Source organism: Pristiophorus japonicus, chromosome 11 (assembly GCF_044704955.1).
Source record: "Pristiophorus japonicus isolate sPriJap1 chromosome 11, sPriJap1.hap1, whole genome shotgun sequence".
NCBI classification, from domain to species: domain Eukaryota; kingdom Metazoa; phylum Chordata; class Chondrichthyes; family Pristiophoridae; genus Pristiophorus; species Pristiophorus japonicus.
The window spans coordinates 33365806-33383553 of NC_091987.1; the positions used below are offsets into that span (position 1 = coordinate 33365806).

At 41.8% G+C, this 17748-nt stretch overlaps 1 protein-coding gene across 1 annotated transcript in view; it reads right to left on the reverse strand.

Moving 5' to 3' along the window:
• scaf4a (SR-related CTD-associated factor 4a) overlaps window positions 1-17748 on the reverse strand; it is a 117649-nt gene that overhangs the window by 34013 nt on the left and 65888 nt on the right. The window contains exons 5-15 of the mRNA XM_070893330.1: window positions 16235-16376; window positions 14806-14945; window positions 14007-14156; window positions 13686-13780; window positions 13227-13347; window positions 6747-6902; window positions 6571-6662; window positions 4865-5055; window positions 4411-4511; window positions 2635-2748; window positions 96-252 (exon numbers count right to left, since the gene is read on the reverse strand). Of these exons, the coding sequence (XP_070749431.1) occupies window positions 96-252; window positions 2635-2748; window positions 4411-4511; window positions 4865-5055; window positions 6571-6662; window positions 6747-6902; window positions 13227-13347; window positions 13686-13780; window positions 14007-14156; window positions 14806-14945; window positions 16235-16376 (1459 nt within the window). The remainder of the gene's footprint in view (window positions 1-95; window positions 253-2634; window positions 2749-4410; window positions 4512-4864; window positions 5056-6570; window positions 6663-6746; window positions 6903-13226; window positions 13348-13685; window positions 13781-14006; window positions 14157-14805; window positions 14946-16234; window positions 16377-17748) is intronic.

Below are 17748 nucleotides of genomic sequence, written 5' to 3' on the forward strand. Positions count from 1 at the left end.
AAACAAATCACCCCAAAATATAATCCAGATAGCTTCATTCATGAAGAAACTTACTGAATAGACAAGAATAAAATAGTGGTGGTGGTGGTACCTACCCGGACAAAGTGTTTCATTGTCCAGTATTCCTCCCTCACACAAACGCTCCAGTTCTTCAGGTTTAACTTTATCCCAAGGAATATAAGATACCCCAAGCTCCACATCCCAAAACTGTTTGTATTCTGCTTTCATTCCCTTGTTTAAGGCCCAGGCAATCTGAAAAAGTAAAGAACTTAATTTGGTACACAACATCCTATAAATTACTCAAAAACTAAGGATCGTTTATTTGTCCCATTATGAAAATTTATGGGACCTATTCCCCCCCCCACCCCAAAATATCCTCTACTGGTATTACTAATATTTCTTCTGCAAAGAACTTTGAGAGAAATCATTTCAGAAACAGCCAATCATACAATTGAAGTCCTCAAAAACGATATACTTCTTTGTCGCAGAAGCCCCAGAATTCTATCATTCAGTTAACAAAAGTGTATTTAAAAGTATAATTTCTGTAAAAAGAAAAACTGAAAGTTTATCTCTATCCTAATTCTACCGTGCTGTAACCTAACAGTGAATATTCTACATACATGCTCTGCACAACATACAAACCGTCTTCTTAAACCCCACTCCCCTGTCTCCTCCACCCTCACCTCCGACAACAAGGGCGAGGAGCTCATGGACTTCTTTGTCTCTAAAATTGAGGCCATCCGTTCAGCTGCCTCTGCCACCTCCCTTCCTTCCCCAAGCCCATCAGGCCAAACTTCCTCGATGGTTGTCCCCTGCACGAGCCCTGAATTCACATCTTTCTCCAGTTTCCCTCCGATCTCCCCTCATAACCTCTCTGTGCGCATCTTGTCCCTGAGACCCACTTCCTGCTCCCTCGACCCTATTCCCACCAAACTGCTGATCACCCAACTTCCTTTTCTGGCTCCCATGTTAGCTAACATTGTTAACGGTTCTCTCGCTTCAGGTACTGTCCCCCTCTCCCTCAAATCTGCCATCATCACTCCTCAAAAAAACCCTTGCAAACTACCGCCCCATCTCCAACCTCCCCTTCCTCTCCAAAGTCCCTGAACGTGTTGCCACCTCCCAAATCCATGCCCATATTTCCCGCAACTCCATGTTTGAATCCCTCTAATCAGGTTTACGCCCCGCCACAGTACCAAAACAACTCTCACCAAAGTCACAAATGACATCTTTTGTGACTGTGACAAAGGTAAACTATCCCTCCTCGTCCCTTCTTGGATTTGTCTGCAGCCTTTGACACAGTTGATCACTTCATCCTTCTCTAACACCTCTCCAATGTCGTCCAGCTGGGTGGTTCCGCACTTGCCTGGTTCCATTCTTATCTATCTAATCATAGCCAGAGAATCACCAGCACTGGCTTCTCTTCCCGCTCTTGCATCGGTACCTCTGGTGTCTCCCAAGGATCAATCTTAGCCCCCTCCTATTTCTTATCTACATGCTGCCCCATGGCGACATCATTCAAAGACACAGCGTCAGTTTCCGCATATATGCTGACGACACCCAGCTCTGCCTCACCACCACTTCTCTCAACCCCTCCACGGTCTCTAAATTGTCAAACTGCTTGTCTGACATCCAGTTCTGGATGAGCAGAAATTTTCTCCAATTAAATATTGGGAAGACCGAAGCCATTGTTTTCGGTCCCCAGCCACAAACTCCGTTCCCTAGCCACTGACTCCATCCCTCTCCCTAACATTTGTCTGAGGCTGATCCACACTGTTCGCAACCTTGGTGTCAATATTTGACCTTGAACTGAGCTTCCGACCACATATCCACAGCATAACTAAGGTCGCCTATTTCCACCTCCATAACATCGTCCATCTCCGCCCTTGCCTCGGCTCAATCGCTGCTGAAACCCTCATTCATGCCTTTGTTACATTTACACTTGACTATTCCAACGCAGTCCTGGCTGGCCTCCCACATTCTACCCTACGAGAAATTGAGGTCATCCAAAACTCGGCTGCCCATGTCTTAACTCGCAACGTCCCGTTCACCCATCACCCCTATGCTCGCTGACCTACATTGGCTCCCAGTTAAATAACGCCTCGATTTCAAAATTTTCATCCTTGATTTCAAATCCCTCCATGGCCTCGCCCCCTCCCCATCTCTGTAATCTCCTCCAGCCCCACAACTCTCCTTCCCCCACCCCGAGAAATCTACGCTCCTCTAATGCTGCTCTCAAGCATCCCTGATTATAAATCGCTCAACCATTGGTGGCTGTGCCTTCTGTTGCCTAGGCCCCAAGCTCTGGAATTCCCTGCTTAAGCCTCTCCACCCCTCTTTCCTCCTTTAAGATGCTCCTTAAAACCTACCTTACTGACCAAGCTTTTGGTCAGCTGCCCTAATTTCTCCTTATGTGCCTTGGTGTCAAATTTTGTGTCTTATAATACTCCTGGTAAGTTCCTTGAGATGTTTTACTGTGTTAAAGGTGCTATATACAAACAAGTCGTTGGTGTTGTAACATAAAAAGTGAGTCATCAACAAGTTTAATCACTGGAAAACCAGTAATAGTTATGGTGGGTACAAGAGAAATTTAATTTAGTAAAATGTTGCTTTAGCACCCCATACAGTACATACCTTTATAGGCTTTTGATTGACTTTGAACGTCCCTCTGCTAAGTTTCTGTAAGGCTCGGTATGCATCTTGCCTATGAACCATCACAATGTAAGCACAACCTCTTGGAGGAATCATCTGTGACAGAACACAAAATAGATCAAAAGAGCGAATAGAATCCCGAATAATGGCAACATGAAAGAAATATACAATCAAATTTAACACACACCGATCTGAAATGTCAATTCTGTTCCCTTTCCACAGATGCTGCCTGACCTGAGTATTTCTAGCATTTCCTCTTTTTATAACAAATCATTACCAAGTTCCAATTTGTTTTTGACAGTAAATACCTTTAATCCTGTTATGAACACTTCACATGCACCCCAGCCATCACATGTTGATAAACAATTAAAGTGAATTACAATAAAAGTACCAAAGTTTTGTCTCTTTTTAATGGTTCTTTTTATCTCCACACTGGCTTGCTATATAGAACAGGAGCTGTTTTTTTTTTTAAATTAGGAATAACTGAACTAATATTTTCCATAGCAGTACTTTGCATGTTGTATATTTTGATATTTATTTTATTTAAAAATATTGAATATGCATTATATACATGGAATACAAATATTAGTTATTTATAAATGATACAAAATATGAAAGCAAACATTAGAGACTAGATTTCAAAGGAACTGGATAGTGTAGTAAGTTAATAGAATGATATAGCACAGAAAGAGGCTATTCGGGCCATCATGCCTGTGCTGCCTCTTTGAAAGAGCTATACTATTAGTCCACTACCCCTTCTCCATAGCCCTGCAAATTTTTCCCTTTCAAATATTTATCCAATTCCTTTTGAAAGTTATTATTGAATCTACTTCCACCACCAGGCCAGGTATTTCAGATAACAACTTGCTACGTTAAACACCTCTATTTAATCTACCCATAACTACCTCTGCTCCAAGGAGAACAATCCCAGTTTCTCAAGTATTGCCATGTAACCAAAGTCCTGCATCCCTGGTGCTATTCTAATAAATCTCCTCTGCAACCTCTCTCAGTTACAGCATTGTCTCTGGTACAAAGTTTTGAATTCAGAAAAACTGCTCATAATTCAGCACTAAATTGACGATCTCACTAAGAAAAACAAAAAACGTATGGGAAACTGAACTGTCACATTCCTGCAGCAGGAGGTGCTCTTCTCAAGACTGCAATGTATTGCTCTGCAATGGGCTGTGCTGCCCTGACCCAGTGAGTGCACAGTAACACCCAAAAACAAGAACTGTTCTTTTTGGAATTATTTCTATGCAATATTATAAAAAATGTATAATTTACTTTGATGATAATTATGCTAGATTAGGACCAAACACAAAAACTAATTTTTAATAATACATTTTCATTTTCAAATTGCACTATCCCCTCACCTGACCCTCTTAAACCACTGGTAACATCAATTAATTAAGTTCCGTGCAGGCGGTTGCACAGATGCCAGAAGCATTCAAGCGCTCATTTTACACATGTGAATCTAGATAGTGTGTGGCAGCAAGCTTTTCACCAAAACAGGCAGTCAAGCCCAATTCTGGTTTCACAATGTCCATACGTATCCACCTTGCAGCAGGAGTCAGTGGATAAACATTGTTTATCCCTTTTTCCTAGTTTATAGGTAACTGAGATTGACTGGGAGCTACATGTTGTGAATGCCTCAATTCTGGAGCAGGCAGAGCATTTACACATTGAGTTAGTCTGTGAAGGTAAGTATTTAATCCAATATGACAAGGTAATTTTCATCAAGGGATAAAATATACTTACATTCAAAGATTCTATCTGGCCGAACTCTTCCAGAAGATTTGCAACATCCTGCTGTGTTGCTCTCTTGTCCAGTTGTCCTATCCAGAGTGTTGTGCTGCAAACTGGCGACATAATGATGAAAAACTTAAGATCAGAATGTTTGATTTTAGTAGTATGAGAAAACATTTTTAATAACAGATTTGGTCTAAAGGAACACAATCAGAATCTTCACTTTCCCTGGCTGGAGGATAATGGGCCCCTTGAGATAAATGAATGAGGAATTCATTAATTTATTTAAGACACTAATATAATTTTAATTGTAAAAATTAGATTTACAAAACTTTTTTTTTTTATTAGTGGCAGAATAAAAATTCTAGCAAACTATGCCTTTTGCTAAAAGTGCTCCTTTAAAAATAGGACGAGATGTGACATAGTACAGTAGCAGTGGATTTTCTTCTAGATTCAAACTACCTACCGCTAACAATTTTAGACTTAATTGGCGGAAGTCCTTTTTGTCGGCGTTCTCTTTCTTTTTCTCTTTCACGTCTTTCTTGAGATCGGGATCGAGGAGAGTGTCTACGTCTTTCTCTGGATCGTGATCGAGAACGTTTATGTCGTGACCTTCGTGACCTAGAGCCAGATCGAGAACGTCTCCTCTTTGGTGATCTATGGAAAACAGGTATTTTATATAACCAGTAACTGAAATAACTTTTGAAGAATGAAACAAGCACTGTGTTCTACATCAGCTCTTTGAACTCTATAATTGTCTATATATTTAAGCACCAATTATTTTAATAGATTTCTATTTTTTGAATTTAGTATTTTTTTTTTTAAACTGAGTTCCCACTTGCTGTCTTTTTTGCATGCAAATATACATGCTGTTATACTAATGGAATGCACAGGTTTCCTGCACTGAAGACTGGGCTAATCCTACGGAATGGTGAAGATGTGAATGGCAAGCTAATGGTCAAAATTTTACATCCCTATTAAAAGATTTATTTTAATTTTAAAAATGTTTTTTCTTATTAGTAACAAACACCCTTACAGCATAGGCTAGATGCTAACCCTAATTTCAACATTAGAACAATACTTCCCGAGGGCACCAATGTCAATTCTTCCATTTTCCACACACTAGCCAACACTGGAAGTTAGTGTTGTGAATTATAGACATACCTGTGCTCTGTACCCACGTTCACTAGACACTAAACTGAGACTGCCCTTACTCATTTCACCCAAGACCCATATAACTATTATAAACAGGAGAAAAGAGTCTTGATGAATTCAAACCCAGGTTCCAGATGGAAAGGAGCTGTGCACAGTCAATCAACAAGTATCTTTTTTGGTGCATTCTGTCTGCATTTTCATTTTTTAAATTATTAAATCTATACTTTGGTATTTCAAGCATCCACAATATCACTGGTATTCAGCTGTGCAAATCACTTCAATTTGGGCTACCAAAAGGCAGAAGACTGAAATGCCAAAATTATGAGCATGTCAGTCATTTGACTAAAAAGAGTAGTTCATGTGGCAGCATGTAGAATAAATAAAATTCTGTGTAACAGCATGCATTTCCCAAGGTGCACAAGAAAGTTGACACTATGATGCAGCTTGGTAGCTAAAACATTTCGAGACCCCCAATCAAAATATCACGGTTTGTATTTTAGCATTACCATTTGCATTTCAATTCCTGGACATTAAGTTTCACCAACCTCCATTAGGTCATCATGGAGGCCATCATAGAATAACAGAAAATGCCTGGGGAAATTAGGTGTGAAACTAATTTTCACTTTCTAAGACTTCATTGCTGTGCGGCAGTGAACCTGTGAAATTCCACTTAAATGGCACCCAATAGAGAATGTAACACGATTAAGTATAATTGAGATTACATCTGGGTAAGGATAAACTCCAGATAATGCGCAAGACCATAATGGTGCAACATTGTCCCATCACTTGAACTTGTGATCATCTGGTTGAGAAACTGCTGTCTCAACCTAACAATGTTAAACAAAGATGCAGGGAACTAACTTGTTAGGTGAGGGCGAATGGAAGAGAAACTATAGGTACTTAAGGTAAATCTATTTGTTTAGTTTTATTGAATTCATAAATTTAAGATGCTTCAAGGAAATACATATATTGCATGTACATGATGCACTGTACTCCTATTTTTTCTGTATTACGAACCTTGATCCAGACCGAGTGCGTGATCTTCTATTTTCAACACTACGACGTTTTGTTTCGTGTGTGTCAGGTTTTTCAATTTCCATATCTACTTCCTTCAAAACACAAAAATATGACCATTAAGTTATGACCCACCAAAGTAACTCACACATCACAACATGAATTATTTGAAAACTCACTTGTTGCTGTTGTGGTTCACTTGGAATATGGTAGTCTTGCTGAAAAACAGGCTGTATAGGTGGTGCTGGAGGCATCGCAGGCTGAGGCATAGCTGCATAAGGGTGAACAGGAACCATCCCATATGTTGGTAACTGTCCATTGGGAGGTGGTGGCATCTGAAATATAGAGTGTAAATTAATATCTGTAAATTTTAAACAGGAAAAATGCAAAATTGTTCTGAATGTACCAGTTTTGTACTAAAGGAAAACGCAACGGAACGAGAGTGCAATCTTGGAATGAAAGATACTTACCCACATACTATGGGTAAGGTAAGATATGCAAGAGGGAAAATTAACAGGTGGCTGACCCTTGAAAAGGCTACAACAGCCAGAATCCATGTGACCTATCTTCACTTCATCTGGAATGCCACCTTATTCACAGGTCAGCTTTAGTTAATCAATACATGGAGGAAAAAAAACTTTTTTACTGTACTAAAATACACTGTTTTAAGCACAAAAAACTATCCTTTTGAAAACCAGATTGCTCTGCTTTAAGCTATGGCACCTTGCCTCAAATTAATGGCATACTTCCCACACCAGAGATTGCCCACCTAGCTAATCTATCACTGAAGGATCAGATACACCTAATCCTTTGAGACATTTTTGAGATAGAACAAAACAATTTCATCATCTTTTCACAATATAAGTTCCACAAGCCAATGTTCTGCTTTTTTCAACCACAAGGTGGCTCATGAAGAACTCAACAGAAATGTGAAAAGGGTTGCTTTGTGTTGTCAATATTTTATTTCACCAAACCAAAAATGCCCCATTTCTCTGTGTAAGCATTTTTATAACTAATATACAAAAAATATAAAACCATTCCACTAAAGCAAAGGGCTCAATTTCCGTTTTCTGGTGTATTGAATAAATGAAAATACTACGCCCGTTTTTCTGCGCCAGAAATAATTTTGCCAAAGTTTCCCCTATGTATAATTCGAATTTGGCGCCACGCAGAGTATCCAGTCGCCACGCAACGGTGGAGCCTACTGCCTGCGCTGAAAAATGAAACCGCACCTTCTGCGCATGCGCCGGAAAAAAAAGCTGATGATGTTCCAATGGACGCGCATGCTCAGTACAGCTCGGATTTGGCGGTCATTTTTAAAGAGCTAGTTGTGCGTGTGAGAGCATAGAGTGCTGTGAGAGAGTATTGGAAAAAAAAAAAATCGCAGCTGCAGCAATACAAGATGCAACGTGGTGCAAGGACCAAGAATTTCTTACAGGATGAAGTGGAGGCACTAGTTACAGTGATTGAGAACAGATGGCAGGAGCTGGACACCACCAGCGGTCACATAAAAGTTCCACCCAAAGAAACGAAGAAACGCTGCAACAAAATTGAAGATTACTGTGCAATGGTGACCACCACGAGATCTGGAGGCCAGTTTAAGAAGTGGCAGGACCTTGGTCAAGTAGTTTGTGTAAGTAATATTTTCATTTATTCAATGCAATTGCAATTGTAAATGTGATCAACTGTATGTCCCACCCAGCAGAAAGACACTCTCTCTAAAAAGTTGCATTTTCATCTTTGCAGAGGAAGGTGGCACATAAAAGGGAAAGAACTCGAACAGGAGGCGGCCCGGCAAATCTTCACCCACTGATACCCTTGGAGAGGGTCGCTGATTTGATGGGTCCTGTCTGGAACAAAGCAATCAGTACTGCACAAGCTGGGCCCACATCTGAGGGAGAGGGCAAGGAGAACATCTTCCAATCCAACCCTCCAGACCAACATATCGATGAGGGGGAGGAGGAGGGAATAGAGCTGGATGAAGCTCCCTCTGTTGTACTGACTTTGGAGGAGGTGCCGCTCATGGTGTGACAGCCCCTTCCGTGACTAGTGGTTTGAGTGTTGATGGGAAATTCCAACCTTCCAAGGTTGCCGGTCCCAATGGTCTGGTGCAGCGAAGCACATCCAGGGCTCCACCGTACCAGGCTGCGGGTCCCAGTGGTGGGGTGCGAGCCACACCCTTGGGGAGCAGGGGAAGGAGAACTCGATCGCGCTCTCCTGAGGTGCAGGATCTAACATATGTGGTTCAGATGATGTCACTGAGTGCAGAGAGCATTGCCCTTACCTGATCACTCCTGGACGCCATCAGTGGGGTGAGTGATGAGGTAGCAGGACTATCAGGAGAAGTAACAGCAATGACATGAGAAATGGGAACGATATCCAGGACCATCAGTGAGGGAATAGTGGCCACGAGGGAGGGAATGTCAGAGGTAGTGTAAACCACGTCACTGACCATGAGGGAGGGAATGTTGCAGGTAGTTCAGACAGTTTTGCTCAACATGAGGGAGGGAATGTTGCAGGTCGTTGAAACACTAGCAAGAGGGGCGGCATGCTGGAGTTAGCTGCAATAAGGGAACACGCCCACTAACAGAACCAACTGTTACTCCCACTCCAATCCCCACACCAGCCTCTGAAGAGCCCAAAGCCGGGACCTCCAACTTGCCACCCGACGCCGACGCGCCCCTCCCCCAAAGAGGTGCACAGTACCCGAGATGTTAGAAAGAATAAGCTTCGTACCAAGCCCAGAAACACTGCGCCACCACCTGCGGGCAGGGGTGGTGGAGTGTCCAAAGCCAAGGGCAGTGGGCAGTCTTAGAATAAGGGGGATGAGAGATGGGTGCAGCTTTCTTTGATGTTGTTGTTGTTATTATTACTGTTAATGTTGTAACTGTTCTCAAATTAAAAGTTTTTTATAAGTTATGTAAATTTACAAGTTTATAAGTGATCTTAAAGTTTGATACAGGAATAATTTTATTAAAGTTAAGTACATTATACTTTAGAATAAAATATATTTTACATTAAAACTGAATCATGTTCCATTAACACAACACAACATTACTGAACAGCTCCAAACAGTAAACATGTCCACGTGGAATAGTTGTCACTGAGCCCTCAGGCATCAGTAAAGTGTTTGCGGATGAACTGCTGGCGCAAGGCTTGAGCAATCGTTAAAGGGGTACGATGGCCCATCCTCCTCCGCCGTCATGGTCCGTCCTCAGGCACTTGCATGGCTTCCTCATCCTAGTCGTCCTCCTCCTCCTGCTCATCACCTGCATCTACCACATCATTATCATCAGCCACTCTCACCGTACGTGGGCCTTTCACTACCAGGTGTTGCTGCCTCATGACGACTAAGTTATGCAGCATGCTGCACAAAACAGTGAACTGACCGACAATCTCAGGGAAGTACAGTAAGTAGTTTCCGGAATGGTCCAGGCATTGGAAACGTTGTTTCAATATGCTAATGTTCCTCTCTATGATGCTGCACGTCGCAATGTGCGACATGTTGTATTCACGGTCAGCTTCCGTCCGGGTTACACGTAGGGGTGTCATGAGCCAGGTGGCGAGGCCGTACGCTTTGTCTTCCAGTAGCCAGCTCTGCCCTTCTGACTGCCGCTGAAACATGGCAGATATAACGCTGCCGCGTAGGATGAACGCATCATGGGTGCTGCCCTGGGAATCTTGCATCGACTGACATGATATGATGCATGTTGTCACACACGAGCTGCACATTAATGGAGTGGAAGACTTTTCTGTTCCTGTACATTCTCGTAATCCTCCAAAGGTGCTCGCAAGGCGATGTGGGTACAATCAATGCAGCCCTGTACCTTTGGGAAGCCAGCAATCCTGGAGAAGCCCACAGCCCTGTCATGCATTGCTTGGGCGGTCATGGGGAACTTGAAGTCATTCCTACGCGCATACAGTGCAGCCGTGACCTGGCGAATGGGGACATGTGTTGCATGTTGGGAGATGGCGCACACATCCCCAGTTGTAGCTTGAAACGATCCGGAGGCATAGAATGAAAGTGCAGCTGTAACCTTCACTTCAACTGACAAAGCAGTCCTCCTGATGCTTCTAGTTTGCAGGTCTGCTTTGACCAACTCACAGATCTCACTTATAACTTCCTTGTGGAAACCCAACATTCTGTCACAGTCTGCATCACTCAGGTGGAGGTACAAACACCTGTCTCAGTATACCCGAGGTGGGTAAGGCCCCCTGCCCAGCACCCTATTGGCTCTGATGTGCCTGATGCGATGAAGTTGAATCAGTTGTCTCCTACGTAGCACCATGATGCAGAAGGCTCACACAAGGTATGGCATCGTCAGTATTGCCCCCATACTTAAATTTAACCTTTGAAAGCAGCTCAAAACAGCAGGAAAGCAGGCAGGTAGGATAGGTTGGCAGTTCTCTCTCCCCAAGGTCTGTATGGATGGATCACACCCAAAGGGCTTGTGACTTATCCTCTCTCTCCCCCCCCTCCAACCCCACTTCCCCCATTACTAATTGGAGTCTTGTGACTTCGACTCTTTTTCCTCACCCTCCCCCCCACAAAATAATTGGAGTCTTGTGACTTCTTCTCTTTCCTCCCCCCCCCCCCCTCCCCTCCCCATTGCAGTCTTCAGTGCAGAAGACACCTCACCCCCAGGGTTCCAAGCCTTCCGGTCGGCATCTCGTATCCTCCCCCCCCCCGCCCCGTTTTGTAGCCGAGCCCTGAGCTGCTGAGTCCGGGCGCGGGGCCGATTCTGCCGGCCAAAGCTACGACCCTCCAGCCCTGCTTCAAGACGTTCGGTGGTGGCGTGTGAGCGAGTAAAAAAAAAAAAAGAACTTCTGAAATCCAACAAATTTACACTTCTACATTGACGGATTAAATAAATGTTTAACTTTATTATTGATTTTGAGTGTTCTTGACACCCTCCAAAATCTTCGATTTAAAAACAAGTGTCTTTCAGCGCAGATTTGTGAATTGTTATGTGGTTAACTTAACTCACCAGGAGGTTTGTCAGGAGTGGCCAGATACGCTGACCTAAGAGGAAAAAATGTTGGCCAAACTCTGAACAATTGAAAAAACTGCGCAGACATGACGTAAAAAAAAAAACTGGCCTAGAAAAATCATAACTAAGTCAGTTACGCCGGTGCAGATTGCAGGGGGAAACTTGGGGAAAAAAAATAAAAACACCAAAAAAAAAACGGCGGAAATGACCGGGGAAAATTGAGCCCAAAGTCTCGAGGAGGTTACTAAAAAAAGTGCTGTAAAGAGCATGAGAGCAGGAAGAGCATCCTAATTCAAAGCATTGACTACTAACACCTGAAAGTAAAGATTGCCTGCCTTGAGAGGATCTTCCTTATTATTCAAATGATGTTATTCTACACATAGTCTTCAAATTTTCATCAAGGGAGGGAAATAAAATGGATTCTCCTCAGAGATATTACCATGTTCAACATGCTTTATATATGTCAACTGACCATTCTCTTCCATGTTATATAACTCACTTGTGGATTATTTCCATCAGTTTTTTTTATTCAGTGGCAGAAAAAGGTGTGTGTGAAGTTGTTTATACAGTTTGGTTAAGTATCAATACTTGCAACCACGAGGTATTTGGGTTTTGATCAGATGAGAGCTTGTGAATGTGGAGGCTAAGACAGAAAGAGACAGTTTCTTGAGTGATAAGGGGATAAGGGGTTATGGGGAGCGGGCGGGGAAGTGGAGCTGAGTCCATGATCCGATCAGCCATGATCCCATTGAATGGCAGAGCAGGCTCGAGGGGCCGTGTGGCCTACTCCTGTTCCTATTTCTTATGTTGCGAGAGGGATGGAGTACAAAAGCAGGGAGGTCCTGCTGCAACTGTATAGGGTATTGGTATGGCCGCACCTGGAGTACTGCAGTTTTGGTCTCCTTACTCAAGGAAAAATATACTAGCTTTGGAGGGGGTACAGAGACGATTCACTCGGCTGATTCCGGAGATGAGGGGGTTACCTTATGATGATAGATTGAGTAGACTGGGTCTTTACTCATTGGAGTTCAGAAGGATGAGGGGGGATCTTATAGAAACATTTAAAATAATGAAAGGGATAGACAAGATAGAGGCAGAGAGGTTGTTTCCACTGGTCAGGGAGACTAGAACTAGGGGGCACAGCCTCAAAATATGGGGGAGCCAATTTAAAACCGAGTTGAGAAGGAATTTCTTCTCCCAGAGGGTTGTGAATCTGTGGAATTCTCTGCCCAAGGAAGCAGTTGAGGCTAGCTCATTGAATGTATTCAAGTCACAGATAGATAGATTTTTAACCAATAAGGGAATTAAGGGTTACGGGGAGCGGGCGGGTAAGTGGAGCTGAGTCCACGGCCAGATCAGCCATGATCTTATTGAATGGCGGAGCAGGCTCGAGGGGCTAGATGGCCTACTCCTGTTCCTAATTCTTATGTTCTTATATTCTTATTGTAATGTAGTTTTAAATAGGGAAAACTCGTATTAAGCTTGTCTACCTATTCTGGGTTAGTATAATCCAAACTTAATTCAGTGTTGCACATAAAATTCACAATGCTAGCACATCTGTACATCTTAATGTGGCAGCCAATATGTATAAATATTTGACCGAAAAACACTCTTATTCCAGGTTGCTGATGAGGTGCACAGAATTTCAAACTCATTTCATTCACTAACCTGCTGTTGCAGTGTCTCCTGTTGAAGTCCCATCAAAGTCTGCTGAAATTGTTCCATATTTGGCAGTCGAATCCCAAGCTGCTGATACATAGGTGGCTGTATTCCTTCTCCAGAGTAACCACTAACATTAAACAGATAGAATTTTTTTTAAATGGTCCAAATTAGCATGTTCAGACATGCATTGGAAATACCCACAGAATGCATAGAATTCTTCCTGAAATACAACTATTTGCATTAAACAGTTTCATAAAATAAACATCTTGCACTGTTTTCAGTAAACTTCATCAGTAATGCTAATAATAGTGCAATACCCATAATGGTATAAAAAGTGCAAAAGTTAGCTTCAAATAATTTTGTAAATTTGTCAGATTCTTATCGTTTTAAGTAAAAAGTAACCTTGAAGCAGGACCGTCAGTAAGAGCCTAATGGCTCCAGTCTAACCGATTCAATACTACTTACAACGAAGTCTGAGCAGGAGGTGGAGTAGATTCTTCCTTCTTCACCTCATCTACTTGTTCTGGCTCATCATCATAATCAAATCGGTCAAGCAATTTCTGCAGTAAAATTAACAACTTGTTAGGGTTTAATTTTGATCTGAAGTATGGGGAAATCCCTAATGTAGAGTTATTATACATTGAGCAACCACTTTTACAAATGTGACCAGGTTACTAAATTGTAGAATTTGAGATGATTTTGAATGTTACATGGTTCTTTGATATTTATTAACATCCTCTAACAGAATAACATTTTGATTTGCAGTATTGTGCTGCTTCTGCGTACCTTGTCAAAAGCAGCCTTCTGTTCTGGAGGCTGTGCAATGGGTGGCTTCAACTGAGCTGTTAAGGCCTCCACTTGGGACATTATGCTGTTGTCTATTACTGGCGACTGTGGCTTTGGAGCCTGCTGGAAATTCTGTAATATCTGCTGTATCTAATGTAAAAATGAAATTTAGCATAATCATAAATACACTAAAAACAAAAATCAGTATTAGCATTGCAGGTTCCAAAACAAAATGGAACTCAAATGTAAAGCCACTGATAAAACCAAGAGACAGTCAATCCTTCAATTTGTTTTTGCACCTGCAGCTATATATTTTTGTTATTGCACAACTTCAGGTAGTAACTTTAAAAACTTTAAACGGAACAGCAAAAACAGTACTTGTACTGCTTTTACCCCAATACAAAAATATCTTGAAAAACAGTGCAAGTCTTTATTTACTTTTGTTTTAAAGAAATCTGATGTTTTGCTATGAAGATCACAAAAGATGAAACCTTGCAAATCAAATGTAATATGCCAATTTTTGAAGCTCCAGATTTTACTCAATTTATCGAAACAGACTATTTGATTTTCTCCCCAACTACTGATTAGGGGGCTGCAGGGAGAGGAAAGCCTCCACCCAGTACCTTCCCACTCAGCAGTTAAAGTGGTAAACTGAATCTGACTCTCCCCACTCCGTAGCAATGAGCATTGGCATTCTATACACAGTAGCAATGTTTAATAATGTAACGGTAGTGTGCATAATTGAATAAAATGCCATATTGCTCAGAATGTAAACATTGCACACCAATTTACTTTTTACCTGTGCTCCTTGTGTTGATTGAAAAAGCTGAGCTACGGCTACAAATGCATCAGAGTTGGGAAGCTGTTGTTGTATTGCGGACAAAGAATCAGAAGTAATCTGAGGATTTTGTGCAGGTGTGGGAGGAGCAATAGGGGGACCTATAAAAGATTAAAATACACACTTGTATATAACTGAACCATATTCCCCTGCAGCATTCATTCAGTTACTACTATTGTTGAAAAGCAAGTAAACTAAAGAAATATAACCTTTATCATAAAATCTTGCTCTTGTACAGAACACAAGATAACCTTACATTAAAAAAGTCAAGATTCCTCTCTGGATGGCTCAGGCCTCTGGTTAACACACTGAGTAGTTAATCTACACAGTTCCCAGGTACAATCCCTAATCTGTGTCTGAGTTAGTTGATTTCAAGGAGTGTGGTAGTTGGGGTGCTATAATTGCTACAGTGGCCTCACGATAAATAAGGAAAAAGTGCGCCAGCGGCCTCGCTCCTAATCATTATTCAGTAACTGCTGCAGGATGTGTGCTTAGATGAGATACCGCCCACAATCATAAAGCCCTGCTGGCACTCTGGCTAGGCACACAAATGAAAATGTTATCACCTAGGCAAGGTACCAAAAGGTAACCAACACTGATGAAACTCCTTCAGGAGAGATGGGGAAATGTTGGGGGGAGATTGAAGGCATATTAAAGTCAGTTTAATTGTGCTACACGTTAACGTTAATGCTGTTTCTCTCTCCACAGTTGCTGCCTGACCTGCTGAGTATTTCCAGCATTTCCTGTTTTTATTTGAGATTTCCAGCATTCGTATTTTGCTGTTCTGTCCCATACTGATTGAATGTTCTGAATGCTAACACTGGGTGCCAAAAGTGAAATTGCAATTTCCCTCAATTACAGGATTACAAAAAATAAATAAAAATGCTCTAACTGTTCAGAAAATAAAATTTTCAAAATAGTGTGAACATGTAACATTAATCCTTTGGAAAACTTTAACATCTTACTTATACGTCACTAAACAAGTAACTGCTTATGTAACAATGGAAGAGACAAATTGTCAATTAGCTTGACTAATAGCATACTTTTCTCAACTTTACAAAATGTACATATGGTTTCATCCAGGAAGACCAAGGTCTATTCCATGTATCAATGCTACTATGTGGGTGACCACAATCTTTGTGACATTTTAAAAGTGCTGCCAACTGGCCAATGCCAAGCTTTCCATCTATCAAGACGATGCTTTCAATCCTAATGGATTTCATCTAATGGCCCTGTCAAGAATTGAAAAAGCTCATTACAATAGAGGCTGGCTGATTGACTGGTTCTTGGGCTCAGTTATGAAACTAAGGCAATCATGCTCCATGATGCTCCCTTAATTATATTACATGTTTTTCACCAACAAACTATTCAACAGCAAACCTATACTTACTTGTATTATTAGAAGCATTTTCCAGTGCAGGTGGAGCAGCAGTTGCAGCTGCCCCGACTGCCATGTCTAACAATGGCTGTATAACTTCAATCTTGAAAACACAATTCTTTTGCCACAGGTTCAATACACGAACTATCTTGCTCTGTTTAAACAAAATAACAAATAGAGTTCCTTTGGGTAGATGCATACAGCTACAAGCAATATAATGTAACTACATGGTGTTCTATTCTTCTTTTCACATATTCACCATGCTGGCATTCACAGTATTCTTGTGCCAACTTACAAATTCCTCATTCTACTAAATTAGTAATTTCTGATTCAGGTAGTGACACATTTTGCATTAATGCTGGGTGATTTTTTTAAAGCAATTTGGAATACTAAATGGTGCTATTATTTCCAAAATAATTTAATATTTTGACTGATGGTAATTCCTACACAGTCGTGTAAAGGTTAAGAATCTTGATTATCCTTTGTCAGAAATATTTGAATAAATAACATTTTTGCAATCTGCTTGTATTTATGTCAATACACGGCAGAATTGTGTGATACCCTTAAGTCATTATCTCCAATTGCTCCCACACCCATGATAGAAACATACAAACATAGAAAATAGGTGCAGGAGTAGGCCATTCGGCCCTTCGAGCCTGCACCACCATTCAATAAGATCATGGCTGATCATTCCCTCAGTACCCCTTTTCCTGCTTTCTCTCCATACTCCTTGATCCCCTTAGCCGTAAGGGCCATATCTAACTCCCTCTTGAATATATCCAATGAACTGGTATCAACAACTCTGTGTGGCAGGGAATTCCACAGGTTAACAACTCTCAGTGAAGAAGTTTCTCCTCATCTCAGTCCTAAATGGCCTACCCGTTATCCTAAGACTGTGTCCCCTGGTTCTGGACTTCCCCAACATCGAGAACATTCTACCCGCATCTAACCTGTCCAGTCCCATCAGAATTTTATATATTTTTATGAGATCCCCTCTCATCCTTCTAAACTCCTATAAAGGCCCAGTTGATCCAGTCTCTTCTCATATGTCAATCCCGCCATCCCAGGAATCAGTCTGGTGAACCTTCACTGCACTCCCTCAATAGCAAGAATGTCCTTCCTCAGATTAGAGACCAAAACCGAACACAATATTCCAGGTGAGGCCTCACCAAGGCCCTGTACAACTGCAGTAAGACCTCCCTGCTCCGATACTCAAATCCCCTAGCTATGCAGGCCAACATACCATTTGCCTTCTTCACCGCCTGCTGTACCTGTGTGCCAACTTTCAATGACTGATGAACCATGACACCCAGGTCTCATTGCAGCTCCCCTTTTCTTAATCTGCCGCCATTCAGATAATATTCTGCCTTCGTGTTTTTGCCACCAAAGTGGATAACCTCACATTTATCCACATTATACTGCATCTGCCCACTCACCTAACCTGTCCAAGTCACCCTGCAGCCTCCAAGCGTCCCCCTCACAGCTCACACCGCCACCCAGTTTAGTGTCATCTGCAAACTTGGGAG